Genomic DNA, 24515 nt, shown 5'->3' on the forward strand with positions numbered 1-24515 from the left:
TGCTATAGTCTACGCTCCACTTAGTCTCGTTTCTTGTTAGAATATAGGTAAAAATCAAGACTATAGAAAATACTAAACAATTCAACGTTACCAGGTATAATTTATTCAATAAATATTTTTTCGAACTCGCCATCATAACGTGACATTGACAAGGATCCCCCGCAATTGGATTGGTGAAGCTTTAATGAGCAACTGCCACTTGAACCAACGATTCTTCTGGAAATACCCCCATTTGAAAATATTCCCTCATAGGTGAATGTGTTAGCATACTCCTTGAGGATATGCAGAAAAGGGGTTACCCCTATTTATCACCAATTTGAGTTTATGAAGCCTATTCTTGGTTTTAAACGACTTTTGGGTCTTGACGAGATTACTTTTCTGTTTGTATTCCTAACGATTAAATGGTATCGAGTATCTGGTGATATAACAGGTCAACATGGGATGTTGACGGTGGTATGAATAATATCTAAATGTGGTGGATGGTTAGTACTAGCGAGGTAAAAAAGACGATAGAGCTCAATAGTAACTACAAAACTGGATATCTTCGAATATAAACCAACCGTTCATTCATTGGAAGCATCTCATACTAGATTTGCTCGTAAGGATTGATACATAGGTACCTGGATCAGGGAGACAGCTATAGAAACGACAGTAGCATTCTTGTATGAGGAAGTATGGTTTAATCTTCCTCACTGCAAACCGGACTGACTCTTTCACTACATGTGAAGTTACGGCTTACCTGTGGCGTCGGATATTATAGGAAAGCGGATTTTATCTTCTTAATCCCAGGATTAACCGTTGCCATATTACCTCTACGAGTAGTTTAACTTGGTGGCCTATAGCTAGACTAGAATTGGCAATTAGGTACTGTCTGCCTAGGGGGGTTATGATGAGTGGAAACTTATATGTTCACGTATATCTATGTATGTCAAGTAGCTAGTCTACAATGTATTTCCTACTATTCTCCTTTTAACTCTTAAAAATATAGCTAGCTACTTAGGCACCTACCTAGGCAGTGACATCCACTTATGCGTGCATGTATAAAGTTGCACCATACAATACAAGCACACTGAAGTCTCAGAGATTAATAACAGGTTCCCCTTTCTCCTTTCTTCTTTACTTGTTCCCAGTTCATCTGTCGCATGTCAGCTTCGGGCTGCTATCTTTAGACAAGTAGTTGTGAACGGATTCGGTTTAAGACGTGTTAGAAGGATTTAGAACAACTAAGTTATAATGTTGATACCAATCAATCGCCCAATTTGTGACAAAAAAGAAGTTGCCTAATGATCTGACTTACAAGTTGTGGTGTGAAAGGAGTAAAGAAGTGATGCCTACCTAGGTAGATTGTATTCATGTAAGTACTTGACTAAGCCTCTTATTGGCCTAAACGGGTGACGTTGCTATTGTGGCTTGTAGCGTAGACCCACGTTGGGGAGGTTACGTAAGACTGGTAAGAGCGGTTTGCGCCTCAGCACCTGGGCAACCGCTGGCGGCGCTGGGTAGTGGCCAGGCTTCCAATTTTGCGCTGGAAGCTGCTACTAACAGACTAACCGGGGAGTTACCCAGATCCACCGGAGCTCCTAATTGGACAGGTAATTGGATGTTGTACATCTGTACAATACGAAGTTCGTCACACAGACTGCACAGACTGCACAGACTGGCCCAGACTGGAGTCAGCCATCATCAAGTTCAACCTCTCTAAAACATTTCATGTCAACACTAACATAACACATCTTTGTTCACGCCAATCTCGCTTATTACTCTGCGCCATACAATTCCCTTGCAAACCTTACCATCTTAGCCATCCGACCTCGGTGCGATATAACTATCACGGGTGAACGAACGATAAACATAACCGATTTACCAATATTTCGCTGGGCCTCAAACCATCGAATCGCATATCGTCTCTGTGCCGTCAGTCCCGATTTATTTAGTCGTCGTCAGCACATTAGTCTCTGCTCGGGCATTCAACCGTACTACTCAATACCAACACTTTATCGACAGAAATCGTCAAGATGTCGCTAAAGGACGAGTTTGCGACGAGAAACTTCAGTAAGTCATCCATTCCTTTCTCCCCCCATCCATCTATCTATCAGGCTAGTGTAGCCGCAGCCGCAAGATACTTTGTCAAGATCAAACAGTGGCTGACTATTGTGCAACTAGGTATTTACGGACAATGGTAAGCGTCTGGACGACATCTATGTGATGCCCCTTGCGACATGGCCAACTTCTTCAACTCATTTGAGGGTGGATAGCCATGTTGAATTGCGAAGTATTGCCCTTTCGAGCTACGATCATGATAGCTAACAGCATTTCCCCAAAAGGCTCGGCATTCTGTCCATGATCCTTTGCTTTGCGCTGGGTATTGCGAACCTCTTTAACCTCTTCGGCCACTTCCTCCTCATCATCTTCTCCATCCTCGCTCTGTAAGTCCCTGTCCCCCCTAAAAAAAAATACGCGAAGGAGAACAAACTGGAAACTAATCTACATTGTCGACAGGATCTCCTGTTTCATCATCCTCTTCGTCGAAGTGCCCCTCCTGCTCCGAATCTGCCCTACTTCGGCCTCTTTCGATGCTGCCATCCGCCGAGTCTCGACTAACTACATGCGTGCGGCCGCTTACGGCGTGATGGCTGCCGTGCAATGGATCAGCATCGCAGTCGCTGTCAGCAGCCTGATCGCCGCCGCGGTTGTTTTGACCTTCACGGCTCTCTGCTACGCTCTCGCCGGTGTCAAAGGCCAGGCCTTCGTCGGAAGCAAGACCTTGGGTGGCGCCGGTGTTGCGCAGATGATCGTATGATCAAGTCACGATGCGAACGAGTCAACGACCGAGAACGCTCGAGAACGGTACGCGCGTCTCTCGCTTGGGCAGGAATAGTTGATGGGAGGTTTTCGTTCTCGATGTGATTGACGAGTATCAATGGCCTAAAAGGAGTTGTACCCCGTATGCGAAAGGATGTGTGGTTTCCGGTCTTGTTATCCTATTCGGAGGAGAAAAGGGATGGTTTGCATGGTTTTTTGATCGTTAGGAACGGCGTAACGGAATATGACAAACAAGACGGCTGCGGAAGTTCTGGTTTTTTCCTGACTTGTTACCGCATCCAGAATGGATGAGATACCCCAGTCTGAACCTGGTGTTTTGAATCTGACATCTTTCTAAGTTCCTACTATTACCGCAATACCTTAAGACCTCAGTTCTAAGGATATTGATTGGACCAGGCTCTATACTGTGAATTGTTTATGGTCTAACTGATGATATTCACCCCGGTTACGTACCTGCTACGCAGTAGATACGGTTCCTCTGGCACCATTATGCTAGCAATAAGGTAACCGTCAGAGGAGCAGCTAAGTGACAGACAGTATCGTAGGAGTAGGGCGCATGATAGACGCTTTCGAAGAGACCAAGGCCATATTCATGACTTCTATCGATCTGAATCACCCCACATAACCCCCACCATTTAATTGTCTATAGACCCTGAATATCCGGAACATTTCTTGCCACCTGTTGGGCTTGATTGAAGAAGTTTTTCAACTGACAAACACGCAGCCACATGGGCTAGGTTACGTACGTATCCACATGTATGCAAGTATAGGGATATCTAAATCGGGGAATAGCTTGACTGACTTGTCTGAAACTCAATCGAGAAGTTCCGTGCTCTCGCCTGAGTTTTAGGACCACTTCGGGAAGTCTGGAAGGAGAGGAACTTTCAACGATTCATTTCGAGCTTAGGTAGATGAAAAAATGAGTAGGGAAAAAACGAAGCCTTTCCCAACGAATACTACATTAGAAGTAGGTACATGCTCTGGTTTGTATGTAATGTACATAAGTAAGGGCCAAGACCGTGGGGAAATATGCTGCATGCCGTCATTGCTACTACTGCGGACTAGGGGGCTAGGTGATGGATTTTCACGATAGCTTCTCTCGCCTTTCTTATGAGGGATTCATTTCCACTACTTTCTTACGTGGTATTTGAGGTTGTCTGTGATGTTTAGATAAGATGAAAAAGACTGTAGAATTTGCTGAAGGTGAATTGATATTACTGACTTACTATGTATAATTAAAACGCCACCGCACCTAGAATATCATCGGCATGGCACAACGGGAACGACTACCGTTCATCGAGCTCTACATGGTGCATGCAGTTGAGCCCCCCGAAGCGGGGGCATGGAGCGTGACCACGATGATGCGTCCGTTTGGCGTACCAAGCTTGGGGAACGGGGTTATACTGCGCTTTTTTCTCATCGTTGTCATGTCCATTAAAGCGGCCTCCGGTGTCACACTACACATCACATTTTTATCAATTGCTTTGCGTGATGGTCTAGATGTACACGAGTTCCTCGCCAGACCGAGCTGTTACCGAAAAAGAGGGCCTTATAAGTCTATACTAGTAGCGTTACCGAATTAGCTAAACGGACTATACGGTGCTATATAGAGCGGAGAGCTAACAAGCTCTAGAGTCATACCTGGGTACACCCATATTACCGATGTACATTTGTCCTGGCGGGCATTTTCGGTGATCGTTCTGTAGGTAAGTACTAGCTTTGCTTCACCGTAAAAACTCTGATGTATCATGTAGCGTTAGATGTATCCCACCTCACGATCAGCTGACTGTCCGTTTTGAAGGCTAATACGGATTTCGGAATAGCTGTGGATATTGATGTAGCTTCTAGCGAGAACCCAATGATGAGGCTCATGATGGCTTATTGGAGTATGTATATACTTGTACTCTGCCCCTTTTACCCTGGCTATTTACGGTAAGACATTGGAGATATTGGTCCCCCACGATCTCCCTTTGTGTTTGAATGTCCAGCCCGATATAATATGCTTCAATTAAGGAGGCACCCTTATTTTCCTCTTTCCCGGGTCCTCATCAAAACTTTAAGAACGATAACCAACTTGTATGTATGTATTAAACCGAACCGTTATGTAAGTTCCCGTTTCTTTTACTGGCAATACTCTATCACCTGCATTAATCGAACTCCATGTGGATGCTTGCGTCGAAACATAATAGCGCTAAAGGAGCATTATGCGTTGGAGGGGCGGCACTTCCTCCACTGAAAAGAGCTCCAGCGCTACTAGCATTATGTATTGGACCATCGCGATTGGCCAATATGATCTTTCGACCGCCTGCATAAGTTGAAGAAATGGATCAATAGGGCATTCGCGATGCGTGTACCCTGAACGTAGCCTGAACGTACCCCTCACTAGAGGATCGTGGTTGCCAGCCAGGAGCTTGTGACCCGGAAGAGAATGTACATATAGTTGTGTAGCACCGGCGGGGTACCTTAAACGGTAGCTCATCGAGGTCCGATTATTCGACTATTCGACCTTTTCAACAACCTTCCATCCCTGTCATCGAATAGTTATTGGTAGCTAATAGGAACCAAGATTGTTCCATGACATCGCCAATAGCTTCAGGTACACTGTGCTTTGCATTGACGAACTTGAGTATTTAAGTCATCCGAGTCCCTCTTCAAGTTTCATCATCGTGATTTTAGTTACAGAATCAAGACCCAATCATCTTGAAATACTTATTCAACAAGAACCCCAATACGAGACCCAGGTCACTTGCTTACGTACCTGGTCTAGAAGGCCTAGAAGACCTAGAAGAACTGGAAACTCCTTTGTCCACGAAAAAACTCGTAACTGGACTGCTTGGTTGCGCAATTGTAACCGTTTGTTACAATTTCTCATCGAATTCTTATTACGGCTAAAGCCGTCCGACGTTTACATCATCGTTTATCGACCAGACGTTTTAATCCCCGGAAAGCTATTTTCGTACATTTTCTTTCCTTTTCTTTAAAACTTCCACGGCTCTCATATTTGAATCGAACCGAAGCGAAGCGAACAAAAGATCGACTGCTAGGAATACAACCAACGCCAATACTACCGACACTGCAACACTGTCACCAATCGAGATCCGGCTAACGCTGCTGACCTGGCCGAGTCTGACATACATTGCCCACTTCGTCCCTCTGACCAATCAATCATCAAACGTGTAAGTGGCCGACGCACAGCTTTGGAGAACCCCTCCGTCGCTGAACCTTCCCTACGTTCTTTGTCTAGCCCTGCTGGCCATCTTAGCTTTTGCTTCCTTTTCCTCTTCTGTCTTGGATCGAGCAAACATCCGTCTCGTTCCCATTGCCCTTAAGAAAGGAGTGGTGTAAATAACAACCTACAACCCATCTATACTCATTACCCAGGTTTTCTCGTCAGGAGAGACGGGAAATATTAGACCTACATTCCAATGGCACTTTGATAGGAGGAACGTGGCATCTCGCCGGGTCCGTTTCTATTCCCACAACCGCATCACATTTCCTATCAAGACAAGACAAGACATTGCAAACGCCCACAGTGCCCACGCCCTATCCTAGACTATCCCGCTACTCTCTTCCTAACTTAGCTTATCGACCTAACCGCATATCTTCAAAATAAATCCTTTATTTTTTCTCTTTCCTTTTTATTATTTCTTCACCGCATGATCGTGACAGGGGACTGGATCTAACGGATGGACAGCTAGACAAGCTTAAAACTTGGTCTGGCCTTGGCCTAGTGTATCTGATAAACCCACGATCCACTACATAGGCCATTACCGACACACACGAGATTCCTCAGACCAGCCCTATTTCAACCCATAGGAGTCTTGCGCTATTAACTCTTTCGACCTATACAATTATCTTTGAAGCTCATTGGTATATATGTGGTACGTATAACCATCACCCTACAGCACATGCTTAATCCCATCCCTACAGTAAACTACCTACCCAGCTATTTACGCCGGTGCTCGAGCGTATAATAGCTGAGCCCCCATCCGAGCAGTGCCAATATTCTAGATATACTAGGAAATCGAGTCATTACTCGGCTCTTTTTGATTCAATTTATTTTCTACTCGTCACACATCACAATTATTCTTGCTAATATTTAATTGATTTGTCTAGGTCATTTTGTTATCGACCGCATATTAATTATAGCTGTTTCGTACATTTGAGCTAACAGCAACTGAGTTTTTGTTTCTGCTTTGTTCAAGATGTCTACCGCCACCGTGCAATCTAATCCGGCGGCCCCTCCTCGCCCTACGAGGGGTCAGGAGAAGGAGAATGGCTCGTCCGCTCCTGTGATCCCCCCGCGTCCTGCCCGCCGTTTGAATCGTTCGCTCTCTCCAAATCCGGCTCGATTTGCTCCTTCTCCCTTAAACGAGAGTCCTTTCGGTGCTAAAAGTCCTGGTGCTGCGAGACACAGCCAGACCCATCTTGGCGAGGAGCTAGAACGTCCCACCAGTGTTGAGATGCCTAACGTGGGTGAAGAAGGCCGGGAATATGCTGTGGCCATCGAGGGATTGAGCACATCCCCAGACGATCAAAGTCGTCGGTCGTCTACTTCGCCTGAGCAGACTCGTACCGTTGGCGAGGACATCAAACTTTATGCGCCAAAGCCGACGATGCCCGCCCAAAGCGCCAAGCAGCGGGTTGCTCAAGTCACCCGTACCGATTCCGAGAGAGCTGCTACTTTTGGCATTGGGCGCTCCTCTTTCGAGGACCAGGCGTACTCGGGCCGTAGCCTGAAAAAGAAGGGAAGCACCACGAGCCAGCTTTCCCACCAGAGTGAACCCTTTGCTGAGGATGAGCATGGCATCCCCGAAATTGGACAACGCGTTCCCATGTTGATCAATGCCGGTGATGTCCAGGCGCCTTCACCCGCCCCCCCTAGAGCTGCGAGCGTCGACGGGACAAAGTCCGCTCGAAACCATACGAGGAAGACCAGCTCCCGAGGTGGTTTTGGCGATCTTCCATCGGATGTCTATGGTCTCCATGGCCACGGCGTTGCGAGCACCGACAAACTAGAGAAGGCATACTACGAGAAGCATCCGGATGCTCTGCAGAAGGAGCGGTACAACCATCTTCACGACCGTGTCAACGATTACTCAATGAGTAGTGAAAATCTTAACAAGATCGTCCGGGATACGGCCAGCCGTGGCGCTGGTTTTGGTAACGCAAGATGCCAGCAAGCTTTGGAGTGTTTCTAACCAATCATTATAGGTACTTCCGCGGAACATATCGGAACTCCTAGTGAACAAGTCGGCTACCGAGCCGCCGATGAATATACTTCGCGTATCTCGTCGAGGCCGCCTTCCACTACCCCTAACCATGACGCGAACCTCGCATCCCCCTTAAAGTCGGGCTTCACTGGCGCCGAGGCGACTACTGACCACGCTGATACCGCCAACAATGACGAGGTGATCCATGTAGACGAGCCACGACGTAAGGAGTATGCCAAATTCGGCGACGAGGAATCCGCCGAGGGCGAAGGCGCGGATGAACCCGAGTATCCAATTCTCGCACCCGACGAAGTGGCTAAAGATCCATCCCCTTACCAGAAGCATCCGGCGGTGGAGCCTCCTTCGGAACGACAAGGAGAGTCCAAGAGTCGTCCCACAAGTAGACCTGCAAGTATATATAGCCCCCCACCTGCTGAGCTGCATTCCACTCCGTTGGACGACGTCGCAGAGTACGAGCCCTTGTTCCCCGAAGATGAAAAGAGTGGTAAGAAGCCTACAACCCAAGCTGAGAAGCTGAAGGAGCACCGCCAGAGGTTCCCTAGTCAGGACATCTGGGAGGATGCCCCTAACAGCGTGCATTCTACCGCGGAAGTCTCGACCCCGGAGCTATTAGAAGCTCGTCGTAAAGAGCGAGCTGCCTTGGACGTACCAGCGCGAGAGGGCGAAACCCCCGCCCAAGCCTTTGCACGGAGACAAGAGGAGCTGGCCGAAAAGGAGGCCGTCACCCCCGATAGCTTCCTATATCGACAGCAAAGGCCCCCGTCATGGGTTGGAAGCCAACCGCATTTAGCTAAGGAAATCAATGCCCGACCTAATCCGACTCAAAGATTTCCGAGTCGTGATGTATGGGAGGACACTCCTGATTCTCTGCAATTTACTGCCACTGTTTCGACTCCGGAAACTCCTGATGAGCCACAAACAGATGATGTGGTAAAGCCGGCCGCCGAACACGCGCCTCAAAAGCCCGCCATACCGGCGCGTCCCAAGAAGCAAGGATCGGGTGATGATTCAAAACCCAGTATCCCCGATCGTCCGAAACCTCAAATTCCTATCCGCCCTTCGAAACCAGCCATCGAGTCTAAGGGGCCCGAACCTGTAGTGAAGACGAAGCCAGCGGTACCCGCAAGGCCCGCCGGAGGGAAGATCGCTGCGTTGCAGGCAGGTTTCATGTCGGATCTGAATAATCGTCTACGATTAGGCCCCCAGGTCCCTAAGAAGGAAGAACCTCCCACCGAAAATCCTGTCGAGGAAAAGGACAAGACTCCATTGTCTGACGCAAGGAAAGGCCGTGCTCGTGGTCCTCAGAGACGTGCTCCTACCAAGGTAGCAGCCTCGAGCGGGACGGAATCGGGACCTCCTCCCGTGACTAACGGCAAACCTACCCTAAGTTTCTCTATGACTCGTACGCTGTGGAGTATAGACGAGGAGGGTACTATGACAGTAGACGGCTTAGGGCCAGCTGTGCCAGAACCAGAGACGAAACCCAGCGAGACAACGAATGAAGAACCTAAGGAGGCAAAGGAGGTTCCGTCTCCTGTGTCGGCAGAACAAGAGAACTCTGAGGTTAAAGCAGAAATTGAACCTACGGAAATGCCGTCAAATAAATCAGAAGAAACTCCAGTCGATTCTAAGCCGACAGAAACGCAAAATGAGCCTCAAGCAATCGAGGAAACCAAAACACTTGCTACTAACACGGCTGGCGAGTCTATATTAGAAGAGACCATCGAGAAGCAGCCATCCGGAGACCAAGTCCAAAAAGTTGAAGAGGCCAAGGATGAGGTGACAGAATGATTGTAAAGCGACCTTTTCTACTGTTAGGGAGTGCAAATCCGTCTTGTTTCGTTTCCAATCCATTCCACATTTCCTTTGTTGAGAAGGGTGGTACGGAATGGATTGAAGACGAGGGATATTACACATTTGCAAAACAGTGCAAAAAGGTATCAAGGAAGAGAAAAGAAACAGAAAACAAGCAAACCGTAGATCGCGGCACATCTCGGATGTAGCCTACATAGTCATTTTGTCCTTCGTTCGCTCTTCTTGATTGTACTCCTTTTCCGATACTTGAAAGGCCTCTCTCTTAGGCTCCGAATCATGTAGTTCCGATTCGTCATAGAATTCTTATATAAAGACTTTGGATTGTCTGGTTTCTCCCAGACTATGACCAGTATACGCATTTTACCTATGCTAGGTCGTATATATACACTCGAACAAGCTCTTACATCTAGACTAAACTGTCTGGGGTTTTGATTTCACGAGGCAGTGGGTTCAACGCGAGGATATCAGGACATCCTACCTATCTACCTTCTACCGTTAATTTATCGACCCAGGTGAGGTATAGCATGCGAGATGCAATCCAAAGGCAATGTGCTTAACAGGGACACTGCGTTTCTTCCTGTTCCAAGGTTCTCTAACCATTTGGACCAACATCATGGGTGGTTATAATCACGAAAGACTAATAGGTACAACGAATATAATCGGATTCCATTCAGACCAGTCAAGCAGGCCAGACCTAAGGTCCCAAAAAGTCCTATGTGAATTAACCCAGCCCGTACAAAATAACAGTGGTAGCTAGCAGATAGCTTAGATATTCGGCCCTGCCCTGCCCTACCCCTACCCCCTTTCCTACCTATCCCATCCCATCCATCCCTTTCGTTTCGCCCGTACGCGCGCCCACACACACGCCCCTTCCCTTTGCAGAGTCCGATCTACTATTTTTTAGGTTTCCCTCGTTCTCTCTTTACTCCGATTTTTCGCCTTAGTCTGGGTCTTGTCTTCGATACCGATGCTCGTACCATGCCGTATGCACAGGATACAAAAGGAATTTGGGATTAACGTTAAAACGGTTGGGGGTTATGTATGTATGTTAGGGGGTATATAAACACCTCATCTTCACTTCTTAGCTCCCTCTCTCGCCCTCGCTACCGAAGGATCTCCAACTCGTCATCATCGTCATCGTCGTCTAGAACGACCACCCTCCTCTGCCTGCTAGGCTGGCTACCCGCGGATTTGGCATCCATTTTGGCGAGGGCATCGCCTTCAGCCGAACCCAGCTCGCCGCCCAGGCTCTCGCGCCCGGCCTCGCGAATGCCCTTCTCGGTGACGAACCGCGTCTTTTTGCGGGCGGGGGAGCGCATGGAACCGCTACGGCCGCGGCCACCACCACCCGCGTCATCGGTGCCGCTCGCGTCCCTGTCGCCCCCTGCCACGCTACTAGAGTTCGGGTTCGAGAAGGAGAAAGAAGAAGCCGAGGTCGCGGGCCGCAGCCTCTCGCCATCTTTCATGCGCGACAGCTTATCCCTTAACCCGCCGCCCCAGCCGAGCGCCGGTTTGCTGCCGGTGCCGGAACCTGTGCCGGACCCGGACACGGATACGGACCCGAACGAGCTGTTGTCGCTGCGCTTGCGCTTAACGGGGCTGAGATGCATCTTCGGCTCGCTGCCCTTGGGACGGACTAAGCCGAGGGCCCTAGCATCGGCGTCCTGTCTCGGCTGGTCTTCCGTCGTCGACCCGGGGAACGACGAGCCTAGGGTACCTTGGGTGCTGATGACACCGTTCCTACTGGCAGTAGCGCCCGTGCCCCCTTTCTGCATGTACTCCTTGCCGGCGCCGGACCCGATCTTGCCTAAGGTCTTCATGAGCTCGCGCTCCTTCTCCTCGGTCGCGAGCCGGCGTCGGAGCGCCTCGCCGCGCTCCATCGTGTCCGCGACGCGGCCGCCTATGATCTCGTTGTCGAGCATGCTGGCCGCGCTCTGCTTGTTCATGAACAGCTGGCTCCCCGTCGCGCGGTCGAAGTTGCCCCGCCCCCCCTTCTTCTTCGGGTCGTTGGCGTGGCCCTCCCAGTCGTGCAGGCGGTACGAGTTCTTATGGCCCCTCCCGCCGCCGTTACCATCTCCGTGCCTGCGGGGGCCGAGCCCGGTGTTGAAGGCGTTGACGTCCTGGCGCGCCTGCCGGTGCTTGGCGAGCCCGAGGTTCATGTGGAACTCGCAGAACTCGGTGCGCTTGCGGTTGACCCAGCCGTTGCACGGCTCGCCGTCCTTCTTGATGGACTTGCAGAAGCCGAGGTCGCGCGCGGTCCCGATCTCGAGGATGGTGTCCTGGCCGCTGTTGATGACGAGGCTGAAGCGGCCCGTGTCGGTGCGGCCCGGCGGCGGCGGCATGATGTTCGGGTTGAGCACGGCGAGGAGCGTGCCCGGCGTCAGCTTCCAGTACCGGTCGAAGCCCGAGTTGAAGAGGAAGAGCTCGAGCTCCCATTGCAGGTCGACGAGCTGCAGGACCATGTACTTCCCCTTGGCCGGATCGGTCTGCGTCTTCTCCTTGAGATTGTTGTTGGATGTCTTGTGCGAGCGTGGGTCCGATTTGGAGGCTAGGATCCCGAAGACGACTATGTCTTGCTCGATTTCCGGGAGCTGAAATTCGGGTGCTTTGACGTGCTTGAGGAGGTCCTTGATAACGTATGTCTTTTTTCCTGCTAGATTGCGCGTGAGGACCGGGTGCGGTATCACCCGTTTGGAGAGGTGGACGGCTGAGTAGGGTTCGAACGCGGATGCTTCCTCTTCCGGCACCTCGGAGGGAGATACTTTCTTACTCTGACTTGCTTGCGAATCGCTTCCTCCTCCCAGGCTGCTCCCTGAGCGATTCTCATCTAACGTAGGTCGTCTCAGACTTGGCATCGTATTACTGCGTCTGAGTTGACTACCGGCCATGACCTCTTCGTGGCTGAATTGCTCCGGCTGTACTGGTAGATCGGGAATCTCCTGGGCGTTGCTTTTGAACTGCTCCATCTCCTGTCGTCCCAGTTCGAAAGCATTGGTTCTTACTTGTTTTATCCTCTCCCGCCTCTCCTGTCGGCTTTGCTCCTCTGACCTGGCTGCGGCTAACCGCTCGCTGAAAGTCATTGGGCGTTCCTGCTTTGTAGGTTGCTCGGCATTGACAAGAGAGGGCGTGTGTGCTCTTCGAAGATAGCCTCCCTGTGATCCATTGCTGTTCTCCGTAGTCTTTCTCAGACTTGGTGCCCTCTTCAACGATACATCCTTCGCTTTGATTCCTTTATCGATACCTAGACGTACTCTGCTAGGTGAGTTGTCGGGTTGCGGTATCGGCGCTCTCCTTACTGGTGATACTGGGACTTGTATTTCTGCCTGCGACTGTGACCGTGGCGCCGGTGCCGGCCGTGACAATTCTATTTGCGATTGGGCTCGTCTGCGTACTGATATATCTGGTATAGGGTTCGACTCGGTCCGTGTCGAGTTCGCATCTCCTCCAGACGCCTTCTTTGCCTTGGCGCTTTGTAGTTTCTTTAGTTTTAGTTTTGCCTGGATAGCCTCCAGTTTCAATTGTAGCATCTCTTCGTCTTCCTCGTCATCTTCTTCATCTCCGTCCATATCTATATCCATATCGTCCGCATTGTTGCGCCGCGGATTTATAGACCGAGAGGCGAAGGATGGCGTTATTCGACCTCGCTTACTGGGGGACGGTGAGGGTGATGCCCGCTCGGCCATGCGTCGCAATCGTTCGCGTCCCTTGGGCGTGCTGAGGAGGACATCGTGGGGCGATCGCGGCGGCCATTGGGCTTCCGGGTCGGCGCCCGACCCTGTCATATTTGGTAAGTGATTCGACATGAAAATTGATAGTGGTTAGATGTCGCCAACATATTCCGTGGTAAATGTGTAGGTTTGATATTAGAACCGGAACATACTAGCAGGCATCATAACTGTTGTTGCCGTTTCCCATCCGTCGTGTTGATTCGGCAGTGCCTCCGTCCCCTCCACTCAAAATCTGCAGGGGTCCGGCGCCTTGTTGGATATTATATCATGCAGCGGATATATGTAGAACCTGGGAACAGACGTGGTAGAGATCGTCCGGGGTGAGAACAGATGGGCAGCTAGTGGTTGATGTCGTGGTTGAAGCGCCAATGATATATGGATTCCAACGCTGTGGCCTGCACACCGTACACCATACACCGTCTATTCGTTTCCCGACAATTGAAATGCCGTACGAATTGTGAGTTAGTTAAACGTCGTACTGATCACGAGGCTCGAAAAAGATGTTGTACATGGTAGAAAGTACCTGGATATCGATAAGTGATGATCGCATAACCAAATGGAAATGGCGGCTTGCGATTGGTTTAGTGGAGACGCGTATCCCCTTTAGCAGGACGCGACTTACACTGTACCTGGACGCGTTGACAGGGGTCCTGGATATTGATACTTAGGTACTTTGGATACCTTTGATTGTTAACACAGCTCCCTTAAGTTGCACTAAAACAATAATTGTTCACGATCTAAATTATCGACCTCGACGTTGCTGTGGAATATCAATTGACGTAAAATAGCTTGGATATCCCACGGTTTGATGGAAATATAGCAACTTCGGAACATGGCGAGGACAACCAGATCGAAAGCGAGCGCATCCGCCGCAAAATCAGATTCCAAGACAACGAGCACCCCTAACACCAAATCGAAATACACATTACCTGCAGAGTCCCTAAACCCACCAAAGCTCTTCATTCTACCTACAAAAGCTACCAAAGACGCCAGAATAGTCTCCCTCCCAAACCCAAGATACGGAAAGCCGACGAGGTATCTCGTATGTCCAGAGACAGGAATATATGAATTCACGAGGATAGCCGCGCCCAAATCAACCCCTAAAAGCTGGTTAATAGAGTGCGAGAATACGGACAAAGTCGAAGAAAAGACATCTGAAGATGGCGCAGAGCTTCGCGCTTATATCACGAAAGGAGCCGATCTATACGTCGCGACGCCAGTCGACCCTATATTTGTCCTCCTGCCCGCTTTTGCAGACCAATCGGCCAGTACCAAGGATGGGAAGCGAATGTTTGTGACTAGCGACGACCACCTCGACTCTATAAAAAGCGATTCGTCGCATCTGTCGGAGATATTACGATGGGGTAAGGTACGGACGTTACTAGAGTCGCGAATGGCCGCGATATGCGACACAGCAGAGGCAGGTGACGAGACCATGTTCCGCTTCAGCGAAGACAAGCTTCTAGCCGAAGTCCTAGGCAAGGCGCAGAAGATGAGCGAACAGCCATTACCGAAGAGTATGGAGGATAAATTCGTGACGAAGACACTGGAAGCGCCAGTCGTGGGCGTGAAAAGGGAGGTCACAACTACATCGACTACCGAGCAAACAAAAGCAGAAACACAAACAGAAACATCCGCACCAGCCTCAGGGGCGTCAACCCCCAAGCTTGAATCTAGCGATACCCAGTCCTCCGCCTCCTCCACCGAAACCAGCACAACAACCGCCTCCGACGCGTCCACGGCCGCAACCTCCGTCGCCGCCGCCGCGGAAGAAATCCCCACAGTCCAAGCCTCGGCCGAAGTCGTGAAACTGCAAAGACTGCGCACGGCCTTCGCCTTCATCTGCTCGGCGTACATCGCGCCGGCGCAAGCCGCGCCGCTGCAAGAACGGCTCGCGACGAAGGTGGACTTCGCGCCGCTGAACGCGTACCTAGCGCAGATCAACCAGCTACGGCAGGAGGCGGCGGCCGCGCGCGGGATGGGCGATTACTCGCGCAAGCGGGTGCTGGACGAGGAGGAGGTGGCGGAGCGCCGCGAGAGCAAGAAGAGGAAGGAGGAGGAGGAGAAGAGGAAGAAGGCCGGCGAGAGCAGGGGCGTGAGGGATCTGAAGAAGGTGAATACGGCGGGGATGAAGAAGATGAGCGACTTCTTCAAGAAGAAATAGGTCATAGAAATAGAAAAAGAAATAGATTTGGACCGAGGGTTGGAAGTAGTAGGAATAGGCGTTAAGTCACAAGGCGGGATCGTCATCTGTAAAGTATTTGTGCTACGTAACTCGTAGGCTACATAGACGGGCTAAGTGAGCCCGGGATATCCATCATCATTCGTAAAAATCGGCAATGGCAGGATGCAACTTTTAAGCTTATCAAGGCCTTCAGCCATAATCACATTTTACCCTCGCAGTTGCGCCCCTAATATCCTCGAGGCCCTCGCGATCGTCCCCTCAGGAACCCCCGTCCGATCCCCGACGCGCCTCGCGCCGTACTGGTCGAGCTCGTATCCGCCGCAGACGTAGGCCTACTCGTCGTCGCACCACCACTAGAAACGCTCCTCGTCGTCGTTCCCGTGCCTCCCGTCCCGCGACCTCGCACGCTCCGGCTCCTAGCCAGGCCGGCGCCGGCCCGTCCGCGCGTGCCGCGTCCGGCCGCGCTCGCACTACGCGCGCTGGGACCGGAACCGGCTTCTCGCTGGCGCGCTTCTTCTTCTTGCCTACGTCGGGCCTCGGCGCGGCGGCGCTCCTCGGCGGCGGCGCGCTGCTCGGCCTCGCGCTGCTTCTGCAGGGCCTCGGCCTCGATGTCGGCGAGGTCGGCGGTGGCGCCGCGCCAGGTCGGGTTCAGGATCAGGCGCTGGTTGTGCTCGGTCTGCGAGAGGATGCGCGTCCAGGTGTTGAGGAGGGTGGAGGCTGTGTTCACCGTGTTGGATACGGTCTGAGGAGGTGAGGTGGGTTAGCTCAGTATGGAGATGGTTTGGGTCGCGTTGCGTTGTAGATGTAGAGATTTGTGTGAGGAGGTGTGAAGAGGGATGGAGAGGAGGGATATAATTGTGTAGGTTACTGAATATGTGACTGACTAGGAAACTAGGGGGTGAGGAAGGGAAGGAAGAGGAAGGAGTAATGACGTACATGCATATTGCCCTTTGCTCGTTCGAGAGTGCCGATGACACCTTCGATTAGCTCATTGATGTTCCGGACGCCTTCAAGCTCCCGCCGCAAATTGGCGTCGCGATTTTCTTCAGTGTCATGGTAGCGGGCATTGGGAGGAGCCAACGGTGTCGTGGATCGCGGCGGTTGTTCTTTAGGAGTAGTAGACTTCTTGGACGGCGAGGCGAAGAGATCCTCGTTGTATGAATCGTCGTTGTCAGACATGGCTGCGCTGGAGATATCGAGATATCGTGAGGATGAATACTGAAGATTGATTGGCGGGGTAGCTATCCAGGGCACGTCAAGGTCTAGAATCCAATGATCTTTAGAGTACCGTCCCGGCTCCGGATGATATTTTCCGATTAGCGAAGATTAGTGATGTAGAGTAAGCTAGAAGGGAACCTTGCAGCTGCCTTGGAACTTTCTACCCTCTCACTTCTGTTGACATGCGTTGTCGTACATACAGCACTGGGAAGTGTGTTTTCTATTGTGGGGTTGACGATGTGCTGGCTGTTGAAAATTGGCCAATGAAGCCGAATGTTTCCTTTATCGATATGGCTTCTCCCATTCAATTCATGGTGGGTCTGAGTGGAGTCTTGACGTGCGACGCGTACAGGGATCTCTTTACGCGTTTTAATAAAGGTGCATTGTTAATATTGGAAGTCACGTTTGTTATACCGTGCGCTACTGTGCGGGGTACATCTCGTAGTGCACAAATTAGTCACTAACGTGAGTACTCCGTAGTAATTAAAATACGGTAATCAAGGCTGATTGGTCGGAATGTCATAATTTACTTAGCGACCGCCTGCACGTTCCACTTGTGCTCTTGGGATAGGAAAGGAGCCCCCAAATGTTTAGGTCGTAGCAACTCTCAGCATCTCCCAGCTCCAGCTTCCCCGATACCCAGCCACTTTCAAACTTTCCCACTTCCCACTTCCGCTTTCCACATTCAATATCCAGTCCGTCCGCAATTCCTACCCTCCCGCAGAACCACCCTTATCCCTAACAATAACCTAATCAAATTTCAATTACCGCTTTATACCTGCTCAGCGGCGCTTGACCCTTAAACTTACATACTTACAACTTCTTCGTCTTCGTTTCATCGCCGACAGTCATTCGTACTTTTCTCTACGCTCCTTGTCGTCGGATTTGTTCGTTTTGGCTCGTCGCGTGAAACGCTAAGGGTTATTATCACTTGGAATAGGAATATTCATTTTCTGGATCGTTTTCTTTTTCTTTTTCTCTATTCAATTCAATTTCGATATTCAAGTAGATTACGAATCGACGGCGACATCGACGAGGGCTTCAAGGAAACGACTAACCACCCGTTTTTTTTAATCCCCACAGATGCTCTTTACGCTTCCCACTTTTTCCAGGTCTTAATCCGCGTTCACCTGCCTTACAATTCTTCCCTCCTTCAACATTCAACCTTGACTCATCCCGAATCTCAATTCCCGGGCAATAGTCAATTGAGATCAAAGCGCGACAAGGACATCCAAGGATTGATAAGATCGGGTGCTACTCATTTTTAAGGACTCAATTGTCTGCCAGAATTTTAAGATCAAAATTCTACCTGGGCAAACAAGATGAGTTCCATCCTGTCAGCCCCTTCAACCCCTTCGCCTCCTTCGCGAGTGCATACACCCACCACTCCGCGATTCGGTTATGGTGATTCTTGGGAGCCTTATTCTCCCAGAAAATCTTCGCGTATCGCGCAACGCCTATCTCAACGCACACCTTCGCCTCGTGCATCTTCCCGCAACCGCAATTCGACACGAATTTCCTCTTCATCTTCGGACATCGTCACGCCAGCAGTGTCTCCACAGAAGAGACGTCAACCAGCGATGGATTCAGTTCGACGCGCATCTAACAGCTTGATCGCCGACGGCGCAGCCCACGCTGCCGATTCTCTTGGAATTGATTTATCGCACCAGAAGCCGAAATCAATGAGCAGCAGCACAACCAGCGGCGCCGCGATGCTTCCTACCCCGGCAAAGACTCCCGCGAAGCAGCCGAATGAGAAGTCAAAAGCCAACGTCCGCGCGATCGCGCGAAACTTATTCTCTGAACCTGAGGTTATGTCTTCTCCCAAGAAGAGAAAGGCAAAGAAGTACACCGGCCTTACCCTAGACAGCTTTACTGCTGAAAACATTGAGGAGCCTATTGAGATCTTCACCGACACGCGCGACCGCATTCCTGAGGCAGACAAGACTTCGCAGAATCCTTTCTATGAGCAAGCCGTACCCAGTACGGATCACGACCAGTCGACCAGACAGACTCGCAGCAAGCAGGTGTATGTGCAAGGCGAGGGTAAGATCTCGATCGAAGAGGCGCTCCGACGCGAGGACGGAATTGTTTACGTATTGTAAGTTATCATCCCATCTTCATATCCTCATCTTGCATCAACCGTTAACTAACCATTCTCCCTATATAGCCGAGGAAAGAGAATTTTCCGCAAGTTCTCTCAGGGCGAGGACGGACGCGTTGACGAGCACATCGATGGTACCCCGATTCATGCTAACACCCGTTCGTCTCTCAAGCCGCGCCTCTTATTCCCGTCGAAGAACAAGGAAGCAACCAAGGCGTCTACCGATGATGAAGAGGCTGTTACGGACATCGAAGATCACGTGCTCCATGGTGCTCAAGACGACTCTGCTGAGGTTCCCGGAACCCCTACGGCGATGGTAGTAGAGAAGGCAGTGACTCCCGTGGCACCGAAGTTCACCACGCCTGCATCCCCTCCTTCGACGGTCCGAGCTACACGTGCTAGCACTAGAATGCAGACTGTGGGATCGTCGACGAAGCAAACGAAGCCGCGCAACCCCTTCGACGGTTGGCGTCGATCTAAGAGTCGAGCCAGCACACAAGGCCAGAAACGAGAGGGTGAGCCCCTAGCCGGACAGGACGAGGCCTCTAAGCGTCAGCGTGTCTAGTCAGCAGGCCAGGAGACGCTTTGAGGACACAATTCTAACATCAGGAAGTTGTAATGGAGTGAGGACTTGAGTTTTAGCCTGCCTCGAGTTCGTCACTTTCCCTTTGTGGATTTTTATTGAGGCAGGAATTGCAGCAGGCCATGGAATCACAGCAGACTACGGGTCATTCGGATGAAAAACATGGTTCCACCAAAAGGTATTTGGCGTTGTCAACGAAGGGCAAGGTCCTTCATCGACATAAGCCAAAATGTGATGGGTAGTTACCTGGTCGGACTGGATGTCCCTCACTGGGTTAATCCATAGTTGCAGGGACTTTAGCTTAGCACCCTTAGTCTAGCATGCCGCAAAACGAATTGATTTTTATAAAATATGAAAATATAGTTTTCTTGTATTGTGTGAATCGTAGAGGTTTTCTATTTTCGTAACAACTCAATGGACTATGACGTCTAGGAATAAGATGTCTTGAGTTAACGGATTATACTGTTCCGTGACTAGCTACTATAGGCACCCGTAACCCAGATAAATCGACTCCAAGACCATGGCACTTACTATATAGGATGATGAGGGATCAAGGTAGTAAGCAGCGGATGGTTTTCCCTTTAAGACAGATCACCATCCAATTTACAGATACACTTACGTATACGTATAAATTCCGACATATGAGTATTGAGCAATAGCCTGAAACTATTGATTCTACAGATTCTAGTGCTAATCAAGGGGTTACACAGACTGGATCATGACATCTACGGATATTTCTTTAAAGCATTACTTAGATATTCAATAAAAAAACAATTAGAATTCGTATAATAGGTACTTACTTCCATATCCATCGTCGCGAGTGTTGGTGAAATCATTATAAAGAAACTTCAACGGTCTTCTCTCAGTGTTTGTGGCGGCTTCCCTCGCACAATCATCCATGGGATCGTTAGCAGGAGACTATCACGTCATGCTATATTTCACTACTCGCTACCTATAAACAGAAGAAGGTGCAATCCTTGGAACCAATTGCCCGAGCTGCCCCGCCCCCGCCTAAATTTACTTAGCCAAACTCGATATCCGCAATTCGGAAGCCACTTGGAAAGCATTTGTACTTGTACTTTAACTCTTGATCTCGACTCCCTTCACCTCCTTGATACATCCATCTATCGCACCATATATTCTCCAGTCCTTATAACACCCCGTTCACTCCAACAACCACCTACAAACTTCCCTAACTCCAATTGACCTCGGAGTCTCTTCTAGATCCGCTGTAAGACCCTCTTCAGCATGCACATACTAGTAACGAACGATGACGGCCCACCATCCGCTACATCTTCTCCCTACGTCCATAGTCTAGTCCGTGAACTTCAGAAGAGGGGACATGATGTCTCAGTCTGTCTACCTCACACCCAGCGTTCCTGGATTGGGAAGGCCCATATGATTGGCCAGACTGTCAAGCCACTATATTACCGGCCGTCCGAGACATTCGATCCGTCCCCTACTACCGCCTCCCAAGCACAAGGTACCACAAACGCACGGCCGAGCAAGAATGGCAAAGACGAAGAGTGGATTCTTGTAGACGGAACACCCGCAAGCTGTGCTCAGATCGGCCTACATCACTTCTTCCACGAGAAGGGTCCGGTCGACCTTGTAGTTTCGGGTCCCAACTACGGTCGAAATACAACAGCCGTATTCGCGCTGAGCTCTGGTACGCTTGGTGGCGCCATTGAGGCTGCGGTGTGCAGAAAGAAGGCTATTGCATTAAGCTACGCCTTCTTCAGCCGCAATCACGACCCTCTCGTCATCAATGCCGCCAGTCGCCACAGTGTGAAGGTTATCGAGAAATTGTATGCCGAGTGGCCAGAAGACAGAAGTGTCGACTTGTATTCGGTCAATGTACCTCTCATTGAAGGTGTTGAGGGACAGAAAACACTCTGGACGGAAGTACTGCAGAATTATTGGGGCGAGAATGGGGCTTGTTTCGAGGAGGTTGAGGGGAGCATCGGTGATGAGGGCGAAGAGGAAGAGAGAATACGCGAAGGTGAGGAATCTAAATCATCAGGGCCCCCTGATTCGAAAGCGAACGGCGACACAAACGGAGAGGGCCAGACACGATACGCACATAGGCATTTTAAGTGGGCGCCGAGGTTTACGGATGTTTATAAGAGTGTTGACGAATCGACACCGGGTAACGATGGATGGGCCGTTAAGGAGGGCTTCACCAGGCAAGTCTGACCTTAATCCTCTTATACCCGCGGACTGTCGTGCCTACATCCCAAGACTGACTTATCATGCAGTGTAACACCATTAAAAGCGAATTTCTGTCATGCTGCAACGCATTTGCATGGGGAGGAGTTGAAATTGTGAGTTGAGTCTATTGCATTGCATTTGGTGTTTAGATGGGGATGGCAGCATTATAGACAGCTGGGGTATGCATGACCGCAAAGACGATCTGTCAGATAGAGAAGACATTGTCGTTTCCTAGATCATACGAGAGGTTTGCTAGGATGAAAGGATTGTCAATTACTCTACGTACATCGAATGCTTAAGACTTGTATTGTATCCTAAGCCGCGGTTTCTCATCTTTATTCTTCCCAGGAGTACTTCGGACCCCCAAACTATGACATTGTCCACGTCGACCCTAATCTACCGACCTAAGCAACATTTCTACGCTTTGATCGCCTACGAGGACCCCTATGTCCAGCCCCTCATCCTGTCTGCTTTGAAGAAGTTATTCTCACCAGAAGCGTATACCCTGCTCTCAATACCCGAGACCGCGGCCTCGGAAGAGCCAGTTTCGTTAAGCGATTTATTGCCAAACAATACCAGTAGCCAGATCCTACAGATCACGCCGTATGAGGCCATCGACTGGGACTACGTAGATGCGCATCCGCGCACGTGCCTCGTGAACAGCTACATGCTGCGCAAGGCGCTGATTCGTAAACACTACCTCTCGGCAACGGTAGAGCAGTGGGTGGCCAAGAGGCCGGAGAGCGTGCTGGCGAAGCATGTCAAGAGGAGCGAGCACTTCGAGCTCGACTACGCGGAGTTCCTGGACGATGCGCTGGTCGAGGCGTTTGATCTCAGGGCGAGTCTAGAGGCGAACGAGGGCAGGGAGGAGAAGGAGAAAGAGTGGTGGATTTTGAAGCCCGGGATGAGCGATAGGGGACAGGGAATTAGGTTGTTTTCGACGATGGGAGAGTTACAAGACATTTTTGATGGGTGGGAGGTTGATAGTGAGGATGAAGATGAGGATGGCGGTGAGGACGGAGATAGGGGTGAACGAGATGGCGGTGATAGGGAGAATGGTAGTGCTGACGCGGTCTCGCACCGCAGCGCGAGCGAGAAAGACAACATTACAACCTCGCATCTTCGTCACTTCGTGGCTCAGCCGTACATTCACCCACCGCTCCTGCTGCCCAACGACGGCCGCAAGTTTCACATCCGCACCTACGTCGCGTGCGTTGGAAGCCTGGACGTCTACGTGTACAGGCATATGCTCGCGCTGTTCGCGGGGAGGGAATACGCCGCTCCAGGGGCTACTCATACATCTACGTTCACGTCTACTACAGCTACGGCTACGGCTACGGATGGACCCGGGTCTTCGAATACGAAGGAAGCGGGCGATATAGATCTAGAAGCACACCTTACCAACACGTGTCTCCAGCGCTCCGTGAGCGACGGCACAGTCCAGCGGTTCTGGGACCTGGAGCTGGGGGAGGAGAGGAAGAGGGACGTGTTCGGGCAGATCTGCGAGGTCACCGGCGAGGTCTTTGAGGCGGCGGCCCGCGCGATGCTGATGCACTTCCGCCCGCTGCCGAACGCGTTCGAGGTGTACGGACTGGATTTCCTGGTCGATGCCCGCGGCACGGCTTGGCTGCTGGAGGTCAACGCGTTCCCGGACTTCAAGCAGACGGGCGAGGAGCTGAGGGGCTTGGTCGCCGGGCTGTGGGAGGATGTCCTGAGGGTTGCGGTTACGGGATTCTTTGGGGCTGGCGGGAGAGATGGGGAGGGGAGAGGGAGGAGCTATGGAGAGGGTGGTGAGGGTGAGGGTGAGGGTGAGGAGGAGAGGCTGGTGCATGTGAGACGTGTGGATTTGGGACGGTAGTCTAGATGTTGAAAAGGACATAGAGCCTATGGTAGAGTCTGTGCTAAGACATCTCGTTACGATTATTTTTAGGTGATGTAGAGGAGTGTCTCGTCACCTCACGGATACGACGAGGAGGTTCTTCTCCTTGACTCAAGTGAGGATTTGAAAAGGAGGGATATCAGATGCTTGGTGTTATGTTATGTACGACCGATATCCGCATCCGGGTATAGGGAGGTGCAAAGCTTCGGCACTGGGGCTGTTGCTCTGCATATGCGAGAACGAAAAAATTCATACACAGATAGCTTAGACATCGGATATCTAGGAAAGTAGCACTTTGTTTTACATTACATAGGCAGTCTACGGTGAGCGAGAACGCAAGTGGTACGGCAATTCGAGACGCGGTGGAACTTATGGATCGGCATGGTTCACGCTGTCGAACGCGATCGAGACAGTACGAGCGGCGAATATAAGTTCACGAATCAAATAACCTGCTTACATCACGATGACGGAACTCTCCTGCCCAGGTGTGAGAGAGCCGGGAAATTCGACGAGATTATATTGTGTGGCTATGTCGTCGATCCGTGAGTTATATATGGTCTTTTGATTTATGGGCTCTTACGACCTATGTGGAGTTATATCGTATCGTGGGCGCTTTGCCCAGAGGGATGCTCACACGTATGTATCTGCACGCACGCGTCTTCGTGTCTTTTCATTTTCTCTTGGCTAGTAGAACCCGGAGTCTGATGAGACTGGCTTCCTTTCTGTATTGCGCCG

At 50.6% G+C, this 24515-nt stretch overlaps 7 protein-coding genes across 7 annotated transcripts; 5 read left to right on the top strand and 2 right to left on the bottom strand.

The window, feature by feature from the left end:
• The first annotated feature begins 1814 nt into the window (after positions 1 to 1814).
• On the top strand, positions 1815 to 3271 carry F4807DRAFT_298624 (Golgi apparatus membrane protein TVP18). Its single transcript, XM_047994910.1, has 5 exons — positions 1815 to 1914; positions 2005 to 2052; positions 2164 to 2179; positions 2325 to 2426; positions 2500 to 3271. The coding sequence occupies exons 2-5, from the start codon at positions 2016 to 2018 to the stop codon at positions 2798 to 2800; spliced, it is 456 nt and encodes a 151-aa protein (XP_047849547.1). The 5' UTR covers positions 1815 to 1914; positions 2005 to 2015; the 3' UTR covers positions 2801 to 3271.
• Positions 3272 to 6638: 3367 nt separating this feature from the next.
• F4807DRAFT_298746 (altered inheritance of mitochondria protein 21) lies at positions 6639 to 9959 on the top strand. The gene is made up of 3 exons (XM_047994911.1): positions 6639 to 6704; positions 6940 to 7986; positions 8038 to 9959. Exons 2-3 carry the CDS (start codon positions 7029 to 7031, stop codon positions 9846 to 9848), a joined length of 2769 nt encoding a protein of 922 aa, XP_047849548.1. The 5' UTR covers positions 6639 to 6704; positions 6940 to 7028; the 3' UTR covers positions 9849 to 9959.
• Positions 9960 to 10802: 843 nt separating this feature from the next.
• F4807DRAFT_298762 (uncharacterized protein) lies at positions 10803 to 13915 on the bottom strand. Its single transcript, XM_047994912.1, has 2 exons — positions 13753 to 13915; positions 10803 to 13647 (listed from the first exon to the last, which is right to left on the bottom strand). The coding sequence occupies exons 1-2, from the start codon at positions 13763 to 13765 to the stop codon at positions 10976 to 10978; spliced, it is 2685 nt and encodes an 894-aa protein (XP_047849549.1). The 5' UTR covers positions 13766 to 13915; the 3' UTR covers positions 10803 to 10975.
• A 297-nt stretch (positions 13916 to 14212) lies between these two features.
• On the top strand, positions 14213 to 15887 carry F4807DRAFT_298794 (uncharacterized protein). The gene has a single exon (XM_047994913.1). It carries the CDS (start codon positions 14433 to 14435, stop codon positions 15762 to 15764), a length of 1332 nt encoding a protein of 443 aa, XP_047849550.1. The 5' UTR covers positions 14213 to 14432; the 3' UTR covers positions 15765 to 15887.
• A 124-nt stretch (positions 15888 to 16011) lies between these two features.
• Positions 16012 to 16964, bottom strand: F4807DRAFT_465136 (uncharacterized protein; the record flags this gene model as incomplete). The annotated part of the gene is made up of 2 exons (XM_048002239.1): positions 16012 to 16527; positions 16722 to 16964. 2 exons carry the CDS (start codon positions 16962 to 16964, stop codon positions 16012 to 16014), a joined length of 759 nt encoding a protein of 252 aa, XP_047849551.1.
• A 1102-nt stretch (positions 16965 to 18066) lies between these two features.
• On the top strand, positions 18067 to 20052 carry F4807DRAFT_298798 (uncharacterized protein). Its single transcript, XM_047994914.1, has 2 exons — positions 18067 to 19104; positions 19174 to 20052. The coding sequence occupies exons 1-2, from the start codon at positions 18326 to 18328 to the stop codon at positions 19670 to 19672; spliced, it is 1278 nt and encodes a 425-aa protein (XP_047849552.1). The 5' UTR covers positions 18067 to 18325; the 3' UTR covers positions 19673 to 20052.
• An 886-nt stretch (positions 20053 to 20938) lies between these two features.
• Positions 20939 to 23759, top strand: F4807DRAFT_454282 (sure-like protein; the record flags this gene model as incomplete). The annotated part of the gene is made up of 3 exons (XM_048000556.1): positions 20939 to 21876; positions 21949 to 22014; positions 22250 to 23759. 3 exons carry the CDS (start codon positions 20939 to 20941, stop codon positions 23757 to 23759), a joined length of 2514 nt encoding a protein of 837 aa, XP_047849553.1.
• Between the last annotated feature and the right edge of the window lie 756 nt (positions 23760 to 24515).

This window comes from Annulohypoxylon truncatum, assembly GCF_022578515.1.
Source record: "Annulohypoxylon truncatum strain CBS 140777 unplaced genomic scaffold F4807scaffold_48, whole genome shotgun sequence".
In the NCBI taxonomy this organism is placed as follows: Eukaryota; Fungi; Ascomycota; class Sordariomycetes; order Xylariales; family Hypoxylaceae; genus Annulohypoxylon; species Annulohypoxylon truncatum.

What these genes read in the sequence shown, in the direction of transcription:
- F4807DRAFT_298624 (XM_047994910.1), top strand. Translation starts at nt 2,016, where the DNA reads ATGTCGCTAAAGGACGAGTTTGCGACGAGAAACTTCA. An exon ending in ATCTTCTCCATCCTCGCTCT is followed by an intron (nt 2,427 to 2,499) that starts GTAAGTCCCTGT and finishes CATTGTCGACAG; the next exon opens with GATCTCCTGTTTCATCATCC.
- F4807DRAFT_298746 (XM_047994911.1), top strand. Translation starts at nt 7,029, where the DNA reads ATGTCTACCGCCACCGTGCAATCTAATCCGGCGGCCCCTCCTCGCCCT. An exon ending in CAGCCGTGGCGCTGGTTTTG is followed by an intron (nt 7,987 to 8,037) that starts GTAACGCAAGAT and finishes CAATCATTATAG; the next exon opens with GTACTTCCGCGGAACATATC.
- F4807DRAFT_298794 (XM_047994913.1), top strand. Translation starts at nt 14,433, where the DNA reads ATGGCGAGGACAACCAGATCGAAAGCGAGCGCATCCGCCGCAAAATCA.
- F4807DRAFT_298798 (XM_047994914.1), top strand. Translation starts at nt 18,326, where the DNA reads ATGAGTTCCATCCTGTCAGCCCCTTCAACCCCTTCGCCTCCTTCGCGA. An exon ending in GACGGAATTGTTTACGTATT is followed by an intron (nt 19,105 to 19,173) that starts GTAAGTTATCAT and finishes CTCCCTATATAG; the next exon opens with CCGAGGAAAGAGAATTTTCC.